The 23,248-nt window shown below is 41.7% G+C and overlaps 1 protein-coding gene across 1 annotated transcript in view; it reads left to right on the top strand.

Annotated features, from left to right (window-relative positions):
- wdr90 (WD repeat domain 90) overlaps positions 1–23,248 on the top strand; it is a 62,055-nt gene that overhangs the window by 8,615 nt on the left and 30,192 nt on the right. The window contains exons 6-14 of the mRNA XM_031798856.1: positions 6,113–6,239; positions 6,549–6,616; positions 6,815–6,927; positions 7,142–7,402; positions 7,569–7,631; positions 7,762–7,830; positions 8,780–8,890; positions 9,159–9,304; positions 9,595–9,652. Of these exons, the coding sequence (XP_031654716.1) occupies positions 6,113–6,239; positions 6,549–6,616; positions 6,815–6,927; positions 7,142–7,402; positions 7,569–7,631; positions 7,762–7,830; positions 8,780–8,890; positions 9,159–9,304; positions 9,595–9,652 (1,016 nt within the window). The remainder of the gene's footprint in view (positions 1–6,112; positions 6,240–6,548; positions 6,617–6,814; positions 6,928–7,141; positions 7,403–7,568; positions 7,632–7,761; positions 7,831–8,779; positions 8,891–9,158; positions 9,305–9,594; positions 9,653–23,248) is intronic.

The following is a 23,248-nucleotide window of genomic DNA, read 5'->3' as shown; positions in this document are numbered from 1 at the left end:
GCGCTTGGCAACGCAGACGCTCGTTGGCGTGTTTTTTATTTGATTTATTTTACCTTTATTTAACCAGGTAGGCAAGTTGAGAACAAGTTCTCATTTACAATTGCGACCTGGCCAAGATAAAGCAAAGCAGTTCGACAGATAAAACGACACAGAGTTACACATGGAGTAAAAACAAACATACAGTCAATAATGCAGTATAAACAAGTCTATATACAATGTGAGCAAATGAGGTGAGAAGGGAGGTAAAGGCAAAAAAAGGCCATGATGGCAAAGTAAATACAATATAGCAAGTAAAATACTGGAATGGTAGTTTTGCAATGGAAGAATGTGCAAAGTAGAAATAAAAAATAATGGGGTGCAAAGGAGCAAAATAAATAAATAAATAAAAATTAAATACAGTTGGGAAAGAGGTAGTTGTTTGGGCTAAATTTTAGGTGGGCTATGTACAGGTGCAGTAATCTGTGAGCTGCTCTGACAGTTGGTGCTTAAAGCTAGTGAGGGAGATAAGTGTTTCCAGTTTCAGAGATTTTTGTAGTTCGTTCCAGTCATTGGCAGCAGAGAACTGGAAGGAGAGGCGGCCAAAGAAAGAATTGGTCTTGGGGGTGACTAGAGAGATATACCTGCTGGAGCGTGTGCTACAGGTGGGAGATGCTATGGTGACCAGCGAGCTGAGATAAGGGGGGACTTTACCTAGCAGGGTCTTGTAGATGACATGGAGCCAGTGGGTTTGGCGACGAGTATGAAGCGAGGGCCAGCCAACGAGAGCGTACAGGTCGCAATGGTGGGTAGTATATGGGGCTTTGGTGATAAAACGGATTGCACTGTGATAGACTGCATCCAATTTGTTGAGTAGGGTATTGGAGGCTATTTTGTAAATGACATCGCCAAAGTCGAGGATTGGTAGGATGGTCAGTTTTACAAGGGTATGTTTGGCAGCATGAGTGAAGGATGCTTTGTTGCGAAATAGGAAGCCAATTCTAGATTTAACTTTGGATTGGAGATGTTTGATATGGGTCTGGAAGGAGAGTTTACAGTCTAACCAGACACCTAAGTATTTGTAGTTGTCCACGTATTCTAAGTCAGAGCCGTCCAGAGTAGTGATGTTGGACAGGCGGGTAGGTGCAGGTAGCGATCGGTTGAAGAGCATGCATTTAGTTTTACTTGTATTTAAGAGCAATTGGAGGCCACGGAAGGAGAGTTGTATGGCATTGAAGCTTGCCTGGAGGGTTGTTAACACAGTGTCCAAAGAAGGGCCGGAAGTATACAGAATGGTGTCGTCTGCGTAGAGGTGGATCAGGGACTCACCAGCAGCAAGAGCGACCTCATTGATGTATACAGAGAAGAGAGTCGGTCCAAGAATTGAACCCTGTGGCACCCCCATAGAGACTGCCAGAGGTCCGGACAGCAGACCCTCCGACTTGACACACTGAACTCTATCAGAGAAGTAGTTGGTGAACCAGGCGAGGCAATCATTTGAGAAACCAAGGCTGTCGAGTCTGCCGATGAGGATATGGTGATTGACAGAGTCGAAAGCCTTGGCCAGATCAATGAATACGGCTGCACAGTAATGTTTCTTATCGATGGCGGTTAAGATATCGTTTAGGACCTTGAGCGTGGCTGAGGCGCACCCATGACCAGCTCTGAAACCAGATTGCATAGCAGAGAAGGTATGGTGAGATTCGAAATGGTCAGTAATCTGTTTGTTGACTTGGCTTTCGAAGACCTTAGAAAGGCACGGTAGGATAGATATAGGTCTGTAGCAGTTTGGGTCAAGAGTGTCCCCCCCTTTGAAGAGGGGGATGACCGCAGCTGCTTTCCAATCTTTGGGAATCTCAGACGACACGAAAGAGAGGTTGAACAGGCTAGTAATAGGGGTGGCAACAATTTCGGCAGATAATTTTAGAAAGAAAGGGTCCAGATTGTCTAGCCCGGCTGATTTGTAGGGGTCCAGATTTTGCAGCTCTTTCAGAACATCAGCTGAATGGATTTGGGAGAAGGAGAAATGGGGAAGGCTTGGGCGAGTTGCTGTTGGGGGTGCAGTGCTGTTGTCCGGGGTAGGAGTAGCCAGGTGGAAAGCATGGCCAGCCGTAGAAAAATGCTTATTGAAATTCTCAATTATGGTGGATTTATCAGTGGTGACAGTGTTTCCTATCTTCAGTGCAGTGGGCAGCTGGGAGGAGGTGTTCTTATTCTCCATGGACTTTACAGTGTCCCAGAACTTTTTTGAGTTAGTGTTGCAGGAAGCAAATTTCTGCTTGAAAAAGCTAGCCTTGGCTTTTCTAACTGCCTGTGTATAATGATTTCTAGCTTCCCTGAACAGCTGCATATCACGGGGGCTGTTCGATGCTAATGCAGAACGCCATAGGATGTTTTTGTGTTGGTTAAGGGCAGTCAGGTCTGGGGAGAACCAAGGGCTATATCTGTTCCTGGTTCTAAATTTCTTGAATGGGGCATGTTTATTTAAGATGGTTAGGAAGGCATTTTTAAAAAATATCCAGGCATCCTCTACTGACGGGATGAGATCAATATCCTTCCAGGATACCCCGGCCAGGTCGATTAGAAAGGCCTGCTCGCAGAAGTGTTTCAGGGAGCGTTTTACAGTGATGAGTGGAGGTCGTTTGACCGCTGACCCATTACGGATGCAGGCAATGAGGCAGTGATCGCTGAGATCTTGGTTGAAGACAGCAGAGGTGTATTTAGAGGGGAAGTTGGTTAGGATGATATCTATGAGGGTGCCCGTGTTTAAGGTTTTGGGGAGGTACCTGGTAGGTTCATTGATTATTTGTGTGAGATTGAGGGCATCAAGTTTAGATTGTAGGATGGCTGGGGTGTTAAGCATGTTCCAGTTTAGGTCGCCTAGCAGCACGAACTCTGAAGATAGATGGGGGGCAATCAGTTCACATATGGTGTCCAGAGCACAGCTGGGGGCAGAGGGTGGTCTATAGCAGGCGGCAACGGTGAGAGACTTGTTTTTAGAGAGGTGGATTTTTAAAAGTAGAAGTTCAAATTGTTTGGGTACAGACCTGGATAGTAGGACAGAACTCTGCAGGCTATCTTTGCAGTAGATTGCAACACCGCCCCCTTTGGCAGTTCTATCTTGTCTGAAAATGTTGTAGTTTGGAATTAAAACTTCAGAATTTTTGGTGGTCTTCCTAAGCCAGGATTCAGACACAGCTAGAACATCCGGGTTGGCAGAGTGTGCTAAAGCAGTGAATAGAACAAACTTAGGGAGGAGGCTTCTAATGTTAACATGCATGAAACCAAGGCTATTACGGTTACAGAAGTCGTCAAAAGAGAGCGCCTGGGGAATAGGAGTGGAGCTAGGCACTGCAGGGCCTGGATTCACCTCTACATCGCCAGAGGAACATAGGAGGAGTAGAATAAGGGTACGGCTAAAAGCTATGAGAATTGGTCGTCTAGAACGTCTGGAACATAGAGTAAAAGGAGGTTTCTGGGGGCGATAAAATAGCATCAAGGTATAATGTACAGACAAATGTATGGCAGGATGTGAATACAGTGGAGGTAAACCTAGGTATTGAGTGATGAAGAGAGAGATATTGTCTCTAGAAACATCGTTGAAACCAGGAGATGTCATTGCATGTGTGGGTGGTGGAACTAATAGGTTGGATAAGGTATAGTGAGCAGGACTAGAGGCTCTACAGTGAAATAAGCCAATAAACACTAACCAGAACAGAAATGGACAAGACATATTGACATTAAGGATAGGCATGCTTAGTCGAGTGATCAAAAGGGTCCGGTGAGTGGAGAGGTTGGTTGGTGATTTAGACAGCTAGCCAGGGCATCGGTAGCAAGCTAGCATAGGATGGAGGTCTGTTAGCCACCCCTTACGTTCCGTCAGTAGATTAGTGGGGTTCCGTGTGGTAGAGGGGATTAATCCAAATCACACAACAACAACAAAAATAAAAACAATAGATATAGTTATAGAGGCCCAAGAAGAAAATATAATAATAATAATTTAAAAAATAATTTAAAAAAAATAATAATAAAAAAATTGTCCGATTGTCTATTCAGATAGCAGCCGGTAAGACAGCTAACGGTTAGCAGGCCGCAGATGGGCGTTCAGGTAACGTCGCGACGGAGGAGCCGGCCGAATAACTCCTTCGGGTAGATAACGTCGGCAGTCCAGTTGTGAAGGCCCGGTGGGGCTCCGCGAAGGCAGTAAAACGGGTCCGGATAGGTGACTGCAGCCCAGGTGTGATTGATGGAACTCAGGAGTGATTGACGGAGCTTGCTAGCTCCGATGGTCACACGGATAGCAGCTAGCTAGCTGTGAGATCCGGGTATGAATGTCCAGGGACATGGAGAGAAAAATTGTGCGAGCAGTGTGGGTGCAATAATTGAATAATATAGATTCAAAAATGTATTTTTTCAACACGTGAGCGGTGTAGTCCGCCTGTAAAGTGCCAGCAGTTCACACGCATTTGCTAGTGAAAGAAATTAAATGAAAGTTAGAAAAATAACTGGTCGCACAATGCTGCGTCCCATTAGTTGTATTTTCCACGTAACGTTACGAGCATCACGCAACCTGATAGACTGTAACTGTAATTATGATCCACGTCACAAAAAGCATTACAAAAGTATAATAAAAAATAATGAAACATATTTGCATTAAATGGAGTCGGGATTTTAGATGACTGCACAATGAAGAATGAATGAGTGTCTGGTATTTGCTATAGAGGTAATGCTTCTAAAATGCCTTTGCACTAGATTTGAGATTTTATACATCTTCGAAACTCTGAAATTATGTAAGTGCTTCAAAGAAATACAGTAGGCACCTTTACGTAGGATGGAACAGCGGACTCTTCTAGCGAACAGCTTTCAGATTCCCTTTGCGGTAGCCTAGCGAACAGCGTTCAGATTCTCTTTACGGCAGCCTACTTAAGCTTTGTGTAGCCAGTTTGCGGTCTGTGTTCATTTGTTTTTGTTTTAATGTTTTCAAAATTATTTTGCTTTTAGTGTTGATTAGGAACCGTGTCTAAAAAGCCAATACTTGTGAGCTGGCCCTAGTGATTTGAGAGGTGACAAGCGTTCCTCTACTATAGAGACTAAGCTTGGGGGCATGAGCTAAGAAAAATGTTATAGATAATTATCTCCATTCTACACTGTACATGTCATGGAATAAACATACAGACAATCTGTGCTAATTCCGCAAAACATATTTATTTTATGTTCTGTACTTATCAGTATGAATTTTTTATTTATGTTTTGTAAATACCTTTTCAGAGGACTGACTGAACTGAACCAGGTGTGATCCATAATGTTTGTCTAAGCACATGAATCTCCAATTTGCTGCATGAGTCTGGTACTCTCAAAAGTTGGGCAGGTCTGGGGAGCTTTCAAGGCCAGCGTGGTTGTGAACAGAGCACTGCACTTAAGACCCCATTCAGTGTAGAAATATTCACTCACCAGCCAGCTTATTAGGTACACCCATCTAGTACTGGGGCGTACCCACCTTTGCCTTAACCACTGCACCACCCGGGAGGCCCACCATTTTTCTTTGACCTCTCAGCAACAAGTGTGATACTGGATCCGGGACACCTGGCACCAGCGATCATGGTCCTGTACCTAATAAACTGTCCGGTGGGTGTATAGCTACCACATAGTTAAACAAAAATATATTTAGGTTAAGGGCTCATTTTCTTCAGGATGTTCAAAAGCCTGGGCCTTATCTATGCATTTTTATAGAAATAGTTCAAATGCAGAGAATCCTTCAGCTAAGCCTATTTATAAGACCATTTCCTTAGTTTGGCATATTTTTTTTAGTTTATAAAATGTTTAACAGCTGAACCTTCAACCTGCTTATTTCAGACCATTTCCTGAATTTGAAGTGCATTTTTTTGTACTTGAAATTTTTCAAAAACAGCTGAACTTACTTATTCATGGCCATCTCCTGAGTTTGAAGTACTTACTTTTATTTCAAAAATAATTATTCAATTCAACCACAGTGCAATTGACCAGGCTGTGTGGGGGTGCAATCAATTGTGTTCATTCATTGTGCCTCCGTCAAGGTTCTAGCCCGGCTCCAAGGCTAATTAATCTATCTCTTCAATATACTTCCTCATCTTTTTATCCTTTGTTCATTTCCCTCCAGGAGTGTCCTTCAATGAGGCAAAGCAGGCCGGGTTGGCGTCATCTCTGGGCACAGGCCCCATGCCTAGGGAGATGTCCTTCCCTGTGCCCAAGGGAGGCAGCTGGCATGACCTCTATGACTACATCAGGTGGGTGGCCTCACCAGGGTGGTATTCAAATGGGAGAAAACTTAATTGAAAAAGCGAGCGACTACCAAAAATAACTGCTTGTTTTCGTTGTCTGTTAAATAACATTTTCAAACTTTTTGCACCGGTATGCCCTAATGAACTGCTATCCAGTTACCGTAGACAGGGTGAATCGAGCTGCTGTCACAATTCAAATCAATTGCTGACGCTATGCACATTTTCTAGTTTCAGTCGGTATTGAAGTGTCAACTTGCCTTTCAACTGCTTCTTATGTTTAAAACTTTTGAGCTGCTACTTTGTTTATTCTAACAGGTTTCCATCAGACGGAGCCAAGATGCCCTTTGACTCCATTCAGAAAGGCTATCCCAGCGCTGTATCTAGTAAGTGGACAGCACTATAACACCTATGAATGTTTGATTTACCTCTAATTCCTATGAAGTTAAGAATAGATGTGCCTAAGCAGCAATTGTGACAAATGCAGTGATTACTATGTTAGTGTATAATTACAGTAGAATGAAAACAATAATTGCACAGTACAAATTCTGTGGTAACAGCACGTTATTGTTGTCTTGCCCCAGCATGTTCCCCAGCAGAGAGGAGTCCCATGAGAGAGATGTCTCGCAGTGTGAACATCAGCAAACCAGTGCAAGACAGAGTGTCACTCATCCAGCAGATCACCACCCCCAAACTAGTAAGACAATAGCCTGGGTGGGTGGGTGGTTGGTTGGTTTGTGTGTGTGTGTTCTTTGTGTCTGAAATTGTATTTTCATGCTCTAAGTATATGTGTATATCTGTGGTCGTCCCATTTTCTGTATATTGTCTGTGTCAGACTGTCTGTTCTGTGTACAATTACAAACGGCTGTATTTCGCATTGTCATAACCTGATGTTCCGTTTCCTCCCCCAGCACCCAAGGCATCGCACCACTCTGGAGACGTCCAGTATTGCTGAGCTGGGAGTGGTCACATCTGGCCTGAACGGCCAAGACACATCACAGGACGACTGGCATTGCCCTGGCGTCAACCTGGGAAAAGGTCAGGGGTCGAGGACCTCCAGGTCGCACCGCTCGGCTGTCAGGATACCGTGCACGGACGATGGGGGCGTGCACGTTTACGCCCACACCGAGGATGACATCAACACCCACAGAGACGACAGTGACGTAGAGGAGGTGAGACACACCATTTAGCACTTACACACACACCTCTCAATTTACACTCCACCTTCATGTAACAGACCTCTTTCACAAAGCCACTTCCTGTGCTTTCCCTGCTCCTACACACTGCTTTGTTTCTGTATTGTTGAAGGATTCCGCATTCGTCTCTTTGCATTTCCAGATTGTTTGTACAGCAGTCTCAAGACCTGTCACTCTTCCCATAGCCAAGGAATCCCAACAGCGGGTAAGAAAAGACAAGAAAAAAGAGATTGACTTCAGATTTTGAAACACCTGACGACTTTGTTAGTTTGCGTACAATGATATTGTGTGAACCCATACAGTTATTGGTGTGAATCCTGTTTCTGTCTACTCAGAAGCTGCATCCTGACCCCATCCTCAGGCTCAACAGAATCATTGGTTTTGGGGGAGCCACTATGAAATGTGTAAGTCTCAAGGTGTCACTGTGTTTGTTTACGCTATGAGATGTTTTCACACGGGGGCCTCACGAGTGGCGCAGCGGTCTAAGGCACTGCGTCGCAGTGCTTGAGGCGTCACTACAGACTCTGGTTCGATCTCAGGCTGTGTCACAACCGGCCGTGACCGGGAGTCCCATAGGGTGGCGCACAATTGGACCAACGTAGTCTGGGTTAGGGGAGGGTTTGGCCGGGGAGGCTTTACTTGGTTCATCGCACTCTAGCGACTCCCTATGGCTGGCCTGGTGCCTGCAGGCTGACTTCGGTCGTCAGTTGAACGCTGTTTCTTCCGACACATTGGTGCAGCTGGCTTCTGGGTTAAGCGGGCAGGTGTTAAGAAGCGTGGTTTGACGGTTCATGTTTCGGCAGACGCATGGCTCGACCTTCGCCTCTCCTGAGCCCGTTGAGGAGTTGCAGCGATGAGACAAGATAGAAAAAAGGGGTTATAAAGTCCTGTACGTCATGTGAAATAAGTAAAGGAAAACGTATGATCCATCGTTGCCATATATTAGATATCATACCATTTTTATATGTTACAAATATAATATCAGATATGAGTTTCTCTCTCTCTGTGAGATCATATATGACAAAACTATATATCATATACACAAGTACTGTATATTTAAGAAATAAGGCCCGGGGAGGTGTGGTATATGGCCAATATACCACAGCTAAGGACTGTTCTTATGCACAACGCAGAGTGCCTGGATACAGCCCTATATTGGCCGTATACCACAAAGACTCGAGGTGATTTATTGCTATTATAAACTGGCTACCAACGTAATTAGAGCAGTAAAAATGTACATTTTGTCATACCCGTAGTATACGGTCTGATATATCGCGGCTTTCAGTCAATCAGCACCCAGGATTCAAACTACTCTGTTTATAAATACCAAATCTACTACCGCTCTCCCTTTAGGCTCTATGGACTAAGTCTGGGGATACGGTGGTGTATCCCTGTCACGCCATCATCGTCTCCATGAAGGTCTCCTCCGGACAGCAGAGGTTCTTCATCGGCCACACTGATAAGGTGTAACACACAGTTTAATTAAATATCCTGAATATACACACACAACACACACTCACAAACAGCGCCGCTGTTGTCATAGTAGGCCATGCAACTTCAAATACTTGGCCTGGCTGGTGCTGTAGACGTTGTACTACAACAGGTTTTGAATGAAATGCCACAGCAGGTAATGAGAGTTCCGTGGTCTTTTTTGACACTAGCGCTGCATTTTTATCACTGTCAAGGTGGCATCAATGTCACCTCACAGTGTGTTGTCTCTGTGTGCTGTCAGGTGTCTGCTCTCACGTTCAATGGGAACAGCACAGTGCTGGCCTCGGCCCAGACCGGCATTCAGAGTGTGGTGCGGGTTTGGAACTACCTCAAGGCCAACTGCTTGGCCATGTTCAAGACCCACGCTCACTCACTGTCCTCGTTGAGGTGAGGTGACCGTTCACACACAACCACAAACGCACACGCTCAGCCACAAGACCCATGCTCACTTGCTGACCTCACTAAGGTGACCCTTCACATGTAAACGCACACACCTCTTCACCTCACATCTCCCCTCTTATGTAACTCCTCTTCACATTTGACTTTCCCCTGTGTGTTCCTGTCCCATTGTCCTCATTGAGTTAACCACACGCATATACAGTATAATACAACACACACATTCGCTTTAAGGACTGATATTCACTCTGTTCATGACTTGTGCTTCTTGTTGTCCTCAGCTTCTCCTACAGCGGTGGGGTTCTATGTGGAGTGGGGAAAGACGGCCACAGTAAAACAGTAAGCGCCACAGCCAACAGCCATGATATGATGCGTGACTCGGAAGAATTGTTTGCAGATACTGTATTCAAAGGATACAGTCCATGACTAGGAAGAATGGTATCCAGATTGTATTCTTAATATAATCCATAAATACAATTCTGTCAAAACAATTCTTCTTAGTCACTTTTTGGCTACAGCCAAGATGACCTTATTCAGTCTTAAACTCAGTTTGTTTCAGGTTAAACAATTATCTTTCTTTTGGCCTTCTAGCTGTTTTCTTACCTGAAAACACAACAGTCTGTTTACCATGGCTACCCAGCTAGGGAGCAACCAAGGTCAATAGAAAAACACTTCAACGCACTGCTTAGGGATCTAATGAGAAACGCTCTGGGGGGGGGGGAAAGCAATTCATTATCATCATCATGACTTTTACCATGGCTTCGCAATCAGTGTTAGTTACCTTTTGGTTGACTGATTGCTGTGACTGTGAACAGAAAGTTAATTGCTTGTTGTGTGGAGGTGGGGGCCTAACTTAAAAAACAAAACAATTAATTGTCACATGCTTCGTAAACAGGTGTAGACTAACAGTGAAATGCTTACGGGGCCTTTTTCAACAATGCAGAGTTAAAGATAAAACATGGTGAATAAGATTGAATAACAATGACCAGTAAAAATAACTTTATATAGGGAGTAGAAAATAACATGGCTATATACAGGGAGTAGCAAATAACATGGCTATATACAGGGAGTAGCAAATAACATGGCTATATACAGGGAGCAGAAAATAACATGGCTGTATACAGGGAGTAGAAAATAACATGGCTGTATATAGGGAGTAGAAAATAACATGGCTGTATATAGGGAGTAGAAAATAACATGGCTATATACAGGGAGCAGAAAATAACATGGCTGTATACAGGGAGAAGAAAATAACATGGCTGTATATAGGGAGTAGAAAATAACATGGCTGTATACAGGGAGCAGAAAATAACATGGCTGTATACAGGGAGTAGAAAATAACATGGCTATATACAGGGAGCAGAAAATAACATGGCTGTATACAGGGAGTAGAAAATAACATGGCTGTATACAGGGAGTAGAAAATAACATGGCTGTATACAGGGAGCAGAAAATAACATGGCTGTATACAGGGAGCAGAAAATAACATGGCTGTATACAGGGAGTAGAAAATAACATGGCTATATACAGGGAGCAGAAAATAACATGGCTGTATACAGGGAGTAGCAAATAACATGGCTGTATACAGGGAGTAGCAAATAACATGGCTATATACAGGGAGTAGCAAATAACATGGCTATATACAGGGAGTAGCAAATAACATGGCTATATACAGGGAGTAGCAAATAACATGGCTATATACAGGGAGTAGCAAATAACATGGCTATATACAGGGAGTAGCAAATAACATGGCTATATACAGGGAGTAGCAAATAACATGGCTATATACAGGGAGTAGCAAATAACATGGCTATATACAGGGAGTAGCAAATAACATGGCTATATACAGGGAGTAGCAAATAACATGGCTATATACAGGGAGTAGCAAATAACATGGCTATATACAGGGAGTAGCAAATAACATGGCTATATACAGGGAGTAGCAAATAACATGGCTATATACAGGGAGTAGCAAATAACATGGCTATATACAGGGAGTAGCAAATAACATGGCTATATACAGGGAGTAGCAAATAACATGGCTATATACAGGGAGTAGCAAATAACATGGCTATATACAGGGAGTAGCAAATAACATGGCTATATACAGGGAGTAGCAAATAACATGGCTATATACAGGGAGTAGCAAATAACATGGCTATATACAGGGAGTAGCAAATAACATGGCTATATACAGGGAGTAGCAAATAACATGGCTATATACAGGGAGTAGCAAATAACATGGCTATATACAGGGAGTAGCAAATAACATGGCTATATACAGGGAGTAGCAAATAACATGGCTATATACAGGGAGTAGCAAATAACATGGCTATATACAGGGAGTAGCAAATAACATGGCTATATACAGGGAGTAGCAAATAACATGGCTATATACAGGGAGTAGCAAATAACATGGCTATATACAGGGAGTAGCAAATAACATGGCTATATACAGGGAGTAGCAAATAACATGGCTATATACAGGGAGTAGCAAATAACATGGCTGTATACAGGGAGTAGCAAATAACATGGCTGTATACAGGGAGTAGCAAATAACATGGCTGTATACAGGGAGTAGCAAATAACATGGCTGTATACAGGGAGTAGCAAATAACATGGCTGTATACAAGGAGTAGCAAATAACATGGCTGTATACAGGGAGTAGCAAATAACATGGCTGTATACAGGGAGTAGCAAATAACATGGCTGTATACAGGGAGTAGCAAATAACATGGCTGTATACAGGGAGTAGCAAATAACATGGCTGTATACAGGGAGTAGCAAATAACATGGCTATATACAGGGAGTAGCAAATAACATGGCTATATACAGGGAGTAGCAAATAACATGGCTATATACAGGGAGTAGCAAATAACATGGCTATATACAGGGAGTAGCAAATAACATGGCTATATACAGGGAGTAGCAAATAACATGGCTGTATATAGGGAGTAGAAAATAACATGGCTGTATATAGGGAGTAGAAAATAACATGGCTGTATATAGGGAGTAGAAAATAACATGGCTGTATATAGGGAGTAGAAAATAACATGGCTGTATATAGGGAGTAGAAAATAACATGGCTGTATATAGGGAGTAGAAAATAACATGGCTGTATATAGGGAGTAGAAAATAACATGGCTGTATACAGGGAGTAGCAAATAACATGGCTATATTTTTTTATTTAACTGGGAAAGTAAGTTAAGGACAAATTCTTATATACAATGACGGCCTACCAAAAGGCAAAAGGCCTCCTGCGGGGCCGGGGGCCTGGGATTAAAAATAAGATATAAATATAAGACAAAACACACATCACAACAAGAGAGACAACTCTACATAGAGACCTAAGACAACATAGCAAGGCAGCAACACATGATAACACAGCATGGTAGCAACATAAAAACAACATGGTAGCAGCACAAAACATGGTACAAACATTATTGGGCACAGAGAACAGCACAATGGGCAAGAAGGTAGAGAACAATACATCACACAAAGCAGTCACAACTGTCATTAAGTGTTTTCCTGATTGAGTCTTTGAATTAAGCGATTAATTGTTGTTGCAGCTCGTTCCAGTCACTAGCTGCAGCGAACTGAAAAGAGGAGCGACTCAGGAATGTGTGTGCTTTGGGGACCTTTTTTTTTGTTGTTGAATTTTACCCCCTTTTTTCCCCAATTTTGTGGTATCCAATTGTTAGTAGTTACTATCTTGTCTCATCGCTACAACTCCCGTACGGGCTCGGGAGAGACGAAGGTCGAAAGCCATGCGTCCTCCAAACCCAACCAAGCCGGACTGCTTCTTAACACAGCGCGCATCCAACCCGGAAGCCAGCCGCACCAATGTGTCGGAGGAAACACCATGCACCTGGCAACCTGGTTAGCGTGCACTGCGCCCGGCCCGCCACAGGAGTCGCTAGTGCGCGATGAGACAAGGATATCCCTACCGGCCAAACCCTCCCTACCGGCCAAACCAAACCCTCCCTAATTACAACATTTGTTTCATCAGTGCAATTTATAGTTTTTGTAAAGACACATTTTTTCATCACCTCATACAATCTAATTTTTTTCTTCAATTAAGTGTTTGTTGTCACTTAACTTTAGTTTCATCAGTTGCGGCTGAACAGTTTGTTTGTGTGATTAACTCTGCCTGTAAACACGCTGGATGATTCTAAGGAAACACGGCGCTGAAAGGTACTGTAGACTCTATTCATTGCAAGGTGGAGGTGGTGCAAAGGGAGGACAAACAACTTAAAGAAACATTGCTTGATGTACTGTGTAGATCAATGCGGAACAATCTAATATTCTCAGGGATACCGGAGAATGACAACAGCAGAGGCTGTGAGGACACAGTCCGAGACTTTATGTCAATTCAATTAAAACTCAATTAAAATTGCCCACTGATGTTATGCGGCCTCAGAGGTAAGGCCTCTGGAAATAGGCCACTGGCTATTATCGAATGTTTTGACAAATTTAAGCAAAAGGAAATGATGAAGAACTTGGGCAGAGAACTCAGAAACACTGATTTTTGGAATGAATGAACACTTCCCCACCGAGATCAATGAAAGGAGAAAGACTATATCCCATCATGAAGGAAACGCGTTGCCTGAATTAACGAGTCTCCATGGTGATGGATAAACTTTATATCAACGGGCAATTGTATCGGGACTCTGGAGTAACTCCCTGGCTATTTTAATTTAATGTTCAAATCTGAGTTTGTGTTGTGGTGTATCATGACAACTTCAACTATAACGAATACATGCTATATTGATCTCCACTTGATAAGGAAAGGGCTGCATATAGCTCAGGTTAATGTATGTAGCCTTCCTAACAAAATACATGAGGTTTTTAACTTGGTCAACATAAATAAAATTCATATTTTGGCTTTGACCGAAACGCATTTTGATGCATCTGTAAATGATGGGCAAATTAACATTCAAGGATATAGTCTGCTGAGAAGGGACAGGAATAGGAATGGTAGGGGTTTAGCACTGTATTCAGAATCATATACCTTTTTAAGAGGAGGGATGATCTTAATGTATGTCAAACTATGGGCTCAAGTACATCTTCTTCACCAGGCACCCATATTGGTAGGATGTGTGTGTATAGACCTCCTAGCTCTAAGGTGTCCTTTCTGGATGACTTATGTACTGGGTTTGACCAGGCCACAGATGGCAACAGAGATGTATTTATCTTGGGTGATTTTAATATAAACTGGAAGGATCACAATAATTCGAATAGAACTAAATTGATGAGATATGCCAAGAACTGTGATACAACTAGATCTTCAATTAAGTTGGGTCATCGTTCAGACACATGCATTGATCTGATTTTCTGTAATATACCATTGCAATGCTTAAAAGCCAGATCAATGCCAGTGGGCTGGACAGACCATAATATTGTGACCATAACCATGAACACCAAGGTTCCAAATAAACCCCCTAGGATTGTGGTCAAAATAAAATTTAAAACATTTAATCATGAGCTATTTCTAAATGATTTGGCTGCTGTACCCTGGAAGCTGATTCATCTCGAGGATGATTTAAATCACGGTACAGAAATGTTTAATTGATTTGCTCACTGAGGTAATGGACCATTATGCCCCTATAAGAAAGAGTACAGTTGGTGCCCGTCCATTTCCATGGATTGATGATGAACTGGGTGAGGCTTTTTCTCAAAGAAATAAGTCTAAGCAGCCAAGTCAAAATTCAAAATTGATGAACAGAATTATAGAACATTACGTAATTATGCAGTTAAATTGAATCGAAAGACACTTTTTTATTTTATTTTACAACGATGCGTTTATTGTTTGTAAAAACGATTCTAAAAAGGTATGGAACACAGTTAAGGGCTTACTTGGTGCATCTATCTCATCATGCCCATCTAGTGTGGAGGTTGATTGGAGAATAATAACAAAACCAGTTGATATTGCCAATCATTTTGCAGATTTTTTTACAAAGAAAATGTAATTACTGAGCAACAATGTAAACATACATTCTTCCAAACAAGCTATTGTCCAATGGATTGATGATCATATTATGAGCAACAAGATCTGCTCTTTTCGTCTTCAAACGGTGTCAGTGGAGGAGGTGTTAAACCTATTGAAGTCATTACCTGATGGTAAATGTACAGGTTATGGTCTTATGGACACTTCTTTTGCTTCGCTGTGCTTCTCCCCAGATTGCAGTTCCACTGAAATACATATTTAATTGGTCACTTGAAAAGGGGATGTTTGCAAATGTATGGAAGCATGCGAAACTGTGTCCTATTCCGAAAGACTGCAAAGAACCCATTACTCCTTCCAATAGTCGACCAATTAGTCTACTCCCTACACTCAGTAAGATATTGGAGGGTATTGTGAGTAGACAAATGTGGGAGTACATGGAAAATAATGATCTGATTACAGCCAATCAGCATGCTTATCGTAGAAACCATTCCACTACCACTGCATTGGTTGACATGGCTGACCAGTGGCTCAATGCTATGGATAATAGCAGATTTGTGGGTGTACTATTTTTAGATTTCAGTGCAGCATTTGATTTAGTGGATCATGAAATCATTTGGACAAAAAGTATGCATTATGGTTTTAAGGAGGTAGCATTGAATTGGGTACAGTCATACAGTGCGGCAAAAAAGTATTTAGTCAGCCACCAATTGTGCAAGTTCTCCCACTTAAAAAGATGAGAGAGGCCTGTCATTTTCATCATAGGTACACTTCAACTATGACAGACTTCCAGACCAAATACTTATTTTCCACCATAATTTGCAAATAAATTCATTAATCCTACAATGTGATTTTCTGGATTTTTTTTCTCTCATTTTGTCTGTCATAGTTGTGTACCTATGATGAAAATTACAGGCCTCTCATCTTTTTAAGTGGGAGAACTTGCACAATTGGTGGCTGACTAAATACTTTTTTGCCCCACTGTATCTAACTGACAGGAAACAGTCCACCTATATCAATGGTTCATTTTCTTCCCCTCTTGTTAAACTGTGGAATACCGCAGGGCAGCTGCCTTGAGCCACTTCTTTATTTAATATATACCAACGATCTTCCCTATGCCTTAGCTGAAACTAAAGCTACTATATTTGCAGTTGATACTACAATTTATGCAGCAAGACAATCGGTTAAACAGGTACAGCAAGCTTTACAAGGAGATTTGGAGAATATCAGGGAGTGGGTTTGCCAAAACAAACTTGTTTTAAACATCAAGAAAACCAAAGTTATGTTGGTCTGTTCAACTAGGAAAAGGCCAAAACAGCATGGGATACAATTAAGCATGGGAGGAGTACAAATTGAAGATGTGTCAGAAACCAAACTATTGGGAGTGCAGCTAGACAACTGCTTATCATGATCATCTCAAATAACTAATCTCTTTATATATAAAAAATATTAAAACAGCATGCTTAATCAGAAGGATAGCTAAATATTTACCAGGAAAAATTATTCAGCAAATAACACAAGCATTAATTGAGAGGTGAACTACTGTTCTGTGGTCTGGGGAAATGCATCATTAAGTGAAGTTAGGAGGCTGCAGAATGCACAGAACAAAGCAGCAAGGATTGTTTTAAGGGGAAGATACGGTTTTTCTGTTGCAGTCATGCGCAGTGTTCTTGGTTGGTCATCAATCGACAGGATAATTGAAAAAAACATGCTTATTTTATTTCATAATATACATCATTTAAAACGGCCAAGTTCTATTCACAACTGTATTCAGTTGGTAAGAGACAGACATTCTGTAAATACTAGGAATAGATTGTCCACCATCTATGCGTTATCCAGACAGAAAAGAGAAATAGGCAAAAGAACATTTCGATTTAGAGCAATAAATAAATTGAATAAATTAACTGAGCAAACTAGAAACCTTTCAATATATACATTTAAACATGATTTTAAAACAATTGGAATATAATACATAGAAATGTTGTGGGACTATAGTTTTTTTAGATCGAGTATTTATTGGGTCATTGTGTTAGTATATTATGTATGTTTGTAATAGTGTGTTATATGTGAATTTTTTTTCGTATTTTAATGTTTAAGCACTCTTGGAAGATTAGTCCAAATGGGGACTAAAATAAATCAAAATCAGTCAAACCCGGACGACGCTAGGCCAATTGTACGTCGCCCCATGGACCTCCCGGTCGCGGCCCAGAGTCTCTGGTGGCATTGCCTCCCACTCGGGAGGCTTGGGGACCTTTAACAGAATGTGACTGGCAGAACGGGTGTTGTATGTTGAGGATGAGCGCTGCAGTTGATATCTCAGATAGGGGGGAGTGAGGCCTAAGAGGGTTTTATAAATAAGCATCAACCAGTGGGTCTTGTAACAGGTATGCAGAGATGACCAGTTTACAGAGGAGTATAGAGTACAGTGATGTGTCCAATAAGGAGCATTGGTGGCGAATCTGATGGTCGAATGTTAAAGAACATCTACTCGCTCAAGAGCACCCTTAACTGCCGAGAAACTTTGTTGCAGGGCAGGGGGAAAATAGGGAGAAGCATCGGGGATAGTCACATTAGAAGAGTGTGGGAGATGAGGAAATGTTGGATTGGCAAGGAGGCATGGCTGAGTGAAATAGCAATCTTGACTTAATGAAGTGGTGATTAAAGAGCTCAGCCACGTGCTTCTTGTCAGTAACAACCACATCATCAACATTAAGGGACATGGGCAGCTGTGAGGAGAGTTTATTCTCCAGGTCTTTAACTGTTTTCCAGAACTACTTTGGGTTATACACACAAAAAGAGAACATACCCCTTAAAGTAACTAACGTTGGCCTGAGTGCACTCATTTCTCATTTGCCTGAATGAAAGATAGTCAACCTGAGTATGCGTGTGCCGAGCCTTTCACCAAATGCAATTCTTGAGGTGGAGTAACTCTGCAAGATCACGGTCGAACCAGGGGCGGAACCTGTTTTTACTTCTTTTTTTCTTTATAGGGGTGTGTTTGTTAACAATACCACTGAAAATATCAAATAAGAAGGTCCAAGTGTCTTTGACAGAGGGGATCTAGCGGATTCTATACCATTTTAGAGGCTAGTTCATGAAGGAAAGCTTGCTCATTAAAGTTTTTTTTAGCAATTGTTTATGACAAATCAGGACAGATCGTTTCACTGAGCAGCCATTACGAACACATGCTGTAAAACAGGGATCACTAAGGTCATGACAGAACACCAGACTGATACATATCAGGATTATTTGTGAGGATAACATCGAGGAGAGTAGCCTTTTCTGGGTGTTTGGAGTCATACCTTTTGGGATTGGTGATAATCTGAGAAGGATTTAGGGAGTCCCATTTGCTTTAGGACTTGGTCAGGTGGTTTAACCTGTCTAGGACTGGGGTGCCGCACCATTTTAAAGATAAAATTCTCGTTAATCCAGCCACAGTGTCCACAAACGATTGTTAGGTCACCACCAACTCACAGAAAAACCCAGCCATTTTTCCAGCCAAAGAGAGGAGTCACAAAAAGCACAAATAGAGATAAAAGTAATCACTAACCTTTGATCTTCATCAGATGACACTCATAGGACTTCATGTTACACAATACATGTATGTTTTGTTCGGTAAAGTTCATATTTATATCCCAAAATCTTATTTTATATTGGCGTGTTACATTCAGATGTTCCAAAACATGCAGTGATATTGCAGAGAGCCATGTGAATTCACAGAAATACTCATTATAAATGTTGATGAAAATAAAATTTTTAGACATGGAAATATATATGCACATCTCCTTAACTTCTTTGGGATAGGGGGCAGCATTTTTACTTTTGGATGAATAGCATGGCCAGAGTGAACTGCCTTCTACTCAGTCCCAGATGCTAATATATGCATATTATTAGATAGAATAGATAGAATAGGATAGAAAACACTCTGAAGTTTCTAAAACTGTTTGAATGATGTCTGTGAGTAAAACAGAACCCATATGGCAGGCAAAAACCTGAGAAAAAATCCAAACTGGAAGTGGGAAATCTGAGGTTTGTAGTTTTTGAACTCACCCCTATTGAAAACACAGTGGGATATTGGTTGTTGCACCTCCTAAGGCTTCCACTAGATGTCAACCGTCTTTAGAAACTTGAGGATTCTACTGTGATGTGGAGCCGGATGGGAGATCTTTGAGTCAGTGGTCTGCCTACAGCCTCGTTCTCAGTCACGCGCTTTCACTTGAGAGGTAGCTGTCGTTCCATTGCTTTTCAAAAGATAATGGAATTCTCCGGTTGGAACATTGTACTTTTATGATAAAAACATCGTAAAAAATTGATTCTATACTTAGTTTGAAAAGTTTCTTCGACCTGTAATATAACTTTTTGAACGTTTCGTCCGAATGGACCAGATTGCGCATTTGGATTTATTTACCAAACGCCCAAACAAAAGAAGCTACTGGACATAAATGGACATAAATGATGGACATTATCGAACAAAACAAGAATTTATTGTAGAACTGCGATTCCTGGGAGTGCATTCTGATGAAGATCATCAAAAGTAAGTGAATATTTATAATGCTGTTTATGAATAATGTTGACTACCCAACATGGCGGATATGTTTGGGCTCTGCGCACCGTTCTCAGATTATGCTTTTTCCGTAAAGTAAAAAAAATAAAAATCTGACACAGCGGTTGCATTAAGCATGTTCAAGTCACCAAGCAGGACAAGTTCAGAATTAGTGTAAGAGGCCAGGAGAGAGCTTAGGGCAGGTAGGGTACAGACCAGTGCTGATGGAGGACTATAGCACCCAGCAACAGTCAACAAAGAGCTATTTGAAATTTGAATGCTTAAAACCAGCAAATCAAATTGTTTGGGGACAGATTTGGTGGAGACAACCGAGCACTGAAGGTGACCCTTGGTAAAGATTGCCACTCCCCCACCTTTGGAAGATCTGTCTTGACGAAAAATGTTATAACAAGATAGGTTAATATCAGTATTCAAAGCACTCTTCTTTAACCACATCTCCGTAATGACCAACATATCTGGATTGGAGCTGTGAACCCACACTTTCAATTGATCCATTTTAGGTAATAAGCTTCTATTGTTAACGTGCAGAAAACCCAGGCTTTTACGAGTGTAGAAATCAGTGATGCAGGTATCAGAGCACAAGTCAGAATTTGGGAGAGCTCTGCAGGGAGAGCTCTGCAGTGCTGATTTATGACATCTGAATGTGCATCAGATGGCAACAAGATCATATTGAACAGCAATTCCATCAGGTAACATGAATACAAAGCCGGTGAGACGTGGTTAGAATAGGATGGGAGGCCAAAAGTCAGTGTAACCAATAGAGGGTCAGAGTCCCGAATGTGGGAACAAACAGTCTGTCCCACGGTTGGGTAAAGAAAGTTTGGCAAATAGAAAAATGCACAAGAAACAAATTAAATATATATTGACTTCAGAGTCACTCGCCCAACAGTGGATGAGTGCTGGAGGTGAGCGAAAACTCGGGAGAGAGGGGTGAGTGTGGTGGGTGTACCTGTACCAGACAGGGGGAGACGGTGAACAGATTGCCAGGTGGAATCCAAGCAGCAGCGCAGCAGGCAACGGGAGTAGGTGTCACGCCCACTTGGGAGAAGCTTTTATTTCTGGAGGCAGATTTCTTGTAGGAAATGCCAGTGGATGGTCTTTGAACAGCAGGAGGGGGCTTCAGAGGATGCTTCAAAGACTCCTGCCACTTGTTGGGCCCAAAGGCCTCGACACCCTTTACTTCACACATTCATGCTAATTGAATTTGTATCTGGTCTGTCCTTGCAAGCCTGGGAGCCTTAACTCAGCATTCAGTCCATATAAAATACATCATAGGAATGTACTTTATTTTTCATTTTCTATTTTTCTTCTTGACTTTCAAAATAGCATCAGACCAAACACTGCTCACTCAGTTCCAGGTTGGATGGTGTCCTCAGGTCTCTGCTGTTTGTTTGCTAGAGCACCCTCCATAAGGCTTGGAAAAATAACCCTGGAAGCAATAATCTCTCTGGTTAATTTTAGTCAAAATTAGGTTGTAGGTTTGGAGTTTTGATCTGGAGCAAAGGCCATGCTGTGGAGGGTACCACCCTGTGTATGTACCTGCTGAAAAATCCAAGTTTATCGAACTCTAAATCTATCCTTTTGTAAAAAAAATTTTTTTTAAATAAACATGTTCCAGGGAGTGGAAAATAGCATGGCTATATACAGGGAGTGGAAAATAACATGGCTATATACAGGGAGTGGAAACTAACATGGCTATATACAGGGAGTGGAAAATAACATGGCTATATACAGGGAGTGGAAAATAACATGGCTATTTTCAGGGAGTGGAAAATAACATGGCTATATACAGGGAGTGGAAAATAACATGGCTATATACAGGGAGTGGAAAATAACATGGCTATATACACGGAGTGGAAAATAACATGGCTATATACACGGAGTGGAAAATAACATGGCTATATACACGGAGTGGAAAATAACATGGCTATATACACGGAGTGGAAAATAACATGGCTATATACACGGAGTGGAAAATAACATGGCTATATACACGGAGTGGAAAATAACATGGCTATATACACGGAGCGGAAAATAACATGGCTATATACACGGAGTGGAAAATAGCATGGCTATATACACGGAGTGGAAAATAGCATGGCTATATACACGGAGTGGAAAATAGCATGGCTATATACACGGAGTGGAAAATAACATGGCTATATACACGGAGTGGAAAATAACATGGCTATATACACGGAGTGGAAAATAACGTGGCTATACACAGGATGTGGAAAATAGCGTGGCTATACACAGGATGTGGAAAATAGCATGGCTATACACAGGATGTGGAAAATAGCGTGGCTATACACAGGAAGTACCCGTGTTGAGTCGATGTGCAGTTGTACAAGGTAATTGTTGTAGCTATGTACATATAAACTCTATATACAGGGAGTGGAAAATAGCGTGGCTTTATATAGGGAGTGGAAAATAACATGGCTATTTTCAGGGAGTGGAAAATAACATGGCTATATACAGGGAGTGGAAAATAACATGGCTATATACACGGAGTGGAAAATAGCATGGCTATATACACGGAGTGGAAAATAACATGGCTATATACACGGAGTGGAAAATAACATGGCTATATACACGGAGTGGAAAATAACATGGCTATATACACGGAGTGGAAAATAACATGGCTATATACACGGAGTGGAAAATAACGTGGCTATACACAGGATGTGGAAAATAGCGTGGCTATACACAGGATGTGGAAAATAGCATGGCTATACACAGGATGTGGAAAATAGCGTGGCTATACACAGGAAGTACCCGTGTTGAGTCGATGTGCAGTTGTACAAGGTAATTGTTGTAGCTATGTACATATAAACTCTATATACAGGGAGTGGAAAATAGCGTGGCTTTATATAGGGAGTGGAAAATAACATGGCTATTTTCAGGGAGTGGAAAATAACATGGCTATATACAGGGAGTGGAAAATAACATGGCTATATACACGGAGTGGAAAATAGCATGGCTATATACACGGAGTGGAAAATAACATGGCTATATACACGGAGTGGAAAATAACATGGCTATATACACGGAGTGGAAAATAACATGGCTATATACACGGAGTGGAAAATAACATGGCTATATACACGGAGTGGAAAATAACGTGGCTATACACAGGATGTGGAAAATAGCGTGGCTATACACAGGATGTGGAAAATAGCATGGCTATACACAGGATGTGGAAAATAGCGTGGCTATACACAGGAAGTACCCGTGTTGAGTCGATGTGCAGTTGTACAAGGTAATTGTTGTAGCTATGTACATATAAACTCTATATACAGGGAGTGGAAAATAGCGTGGCTTTATATAGGGAGTGGAAAATAACATGGCTATTTTCAGGGAGTGGAAAATAACATGGCTATATACAGGGAGTGGAAAATAACATGGCTATATACAGGGAGTGGAAAAT

Source organism: Oncorhynchus kisutch, linkage group LG20 (genome assembly GCF_002021735.2).
Source record: "Oncorhynchus kisutch isolate 150728-3 linkage group LG20, Okis_V2, whole genome shotgun sequence".
In the NCBI taxonomy this organism is placed as follows: domain Eukaryota; kingdom Metazoa; phylum Chordata; class Actinopteri; order Salmoniformes; family Salmonidae; genus Oncorhynchus; species Oncorhynchus kisutch.
Note: the sequence above shows the minus strand (reverse complement) of the source record. Positions and strands in the feature narration are given on the sequence as shown.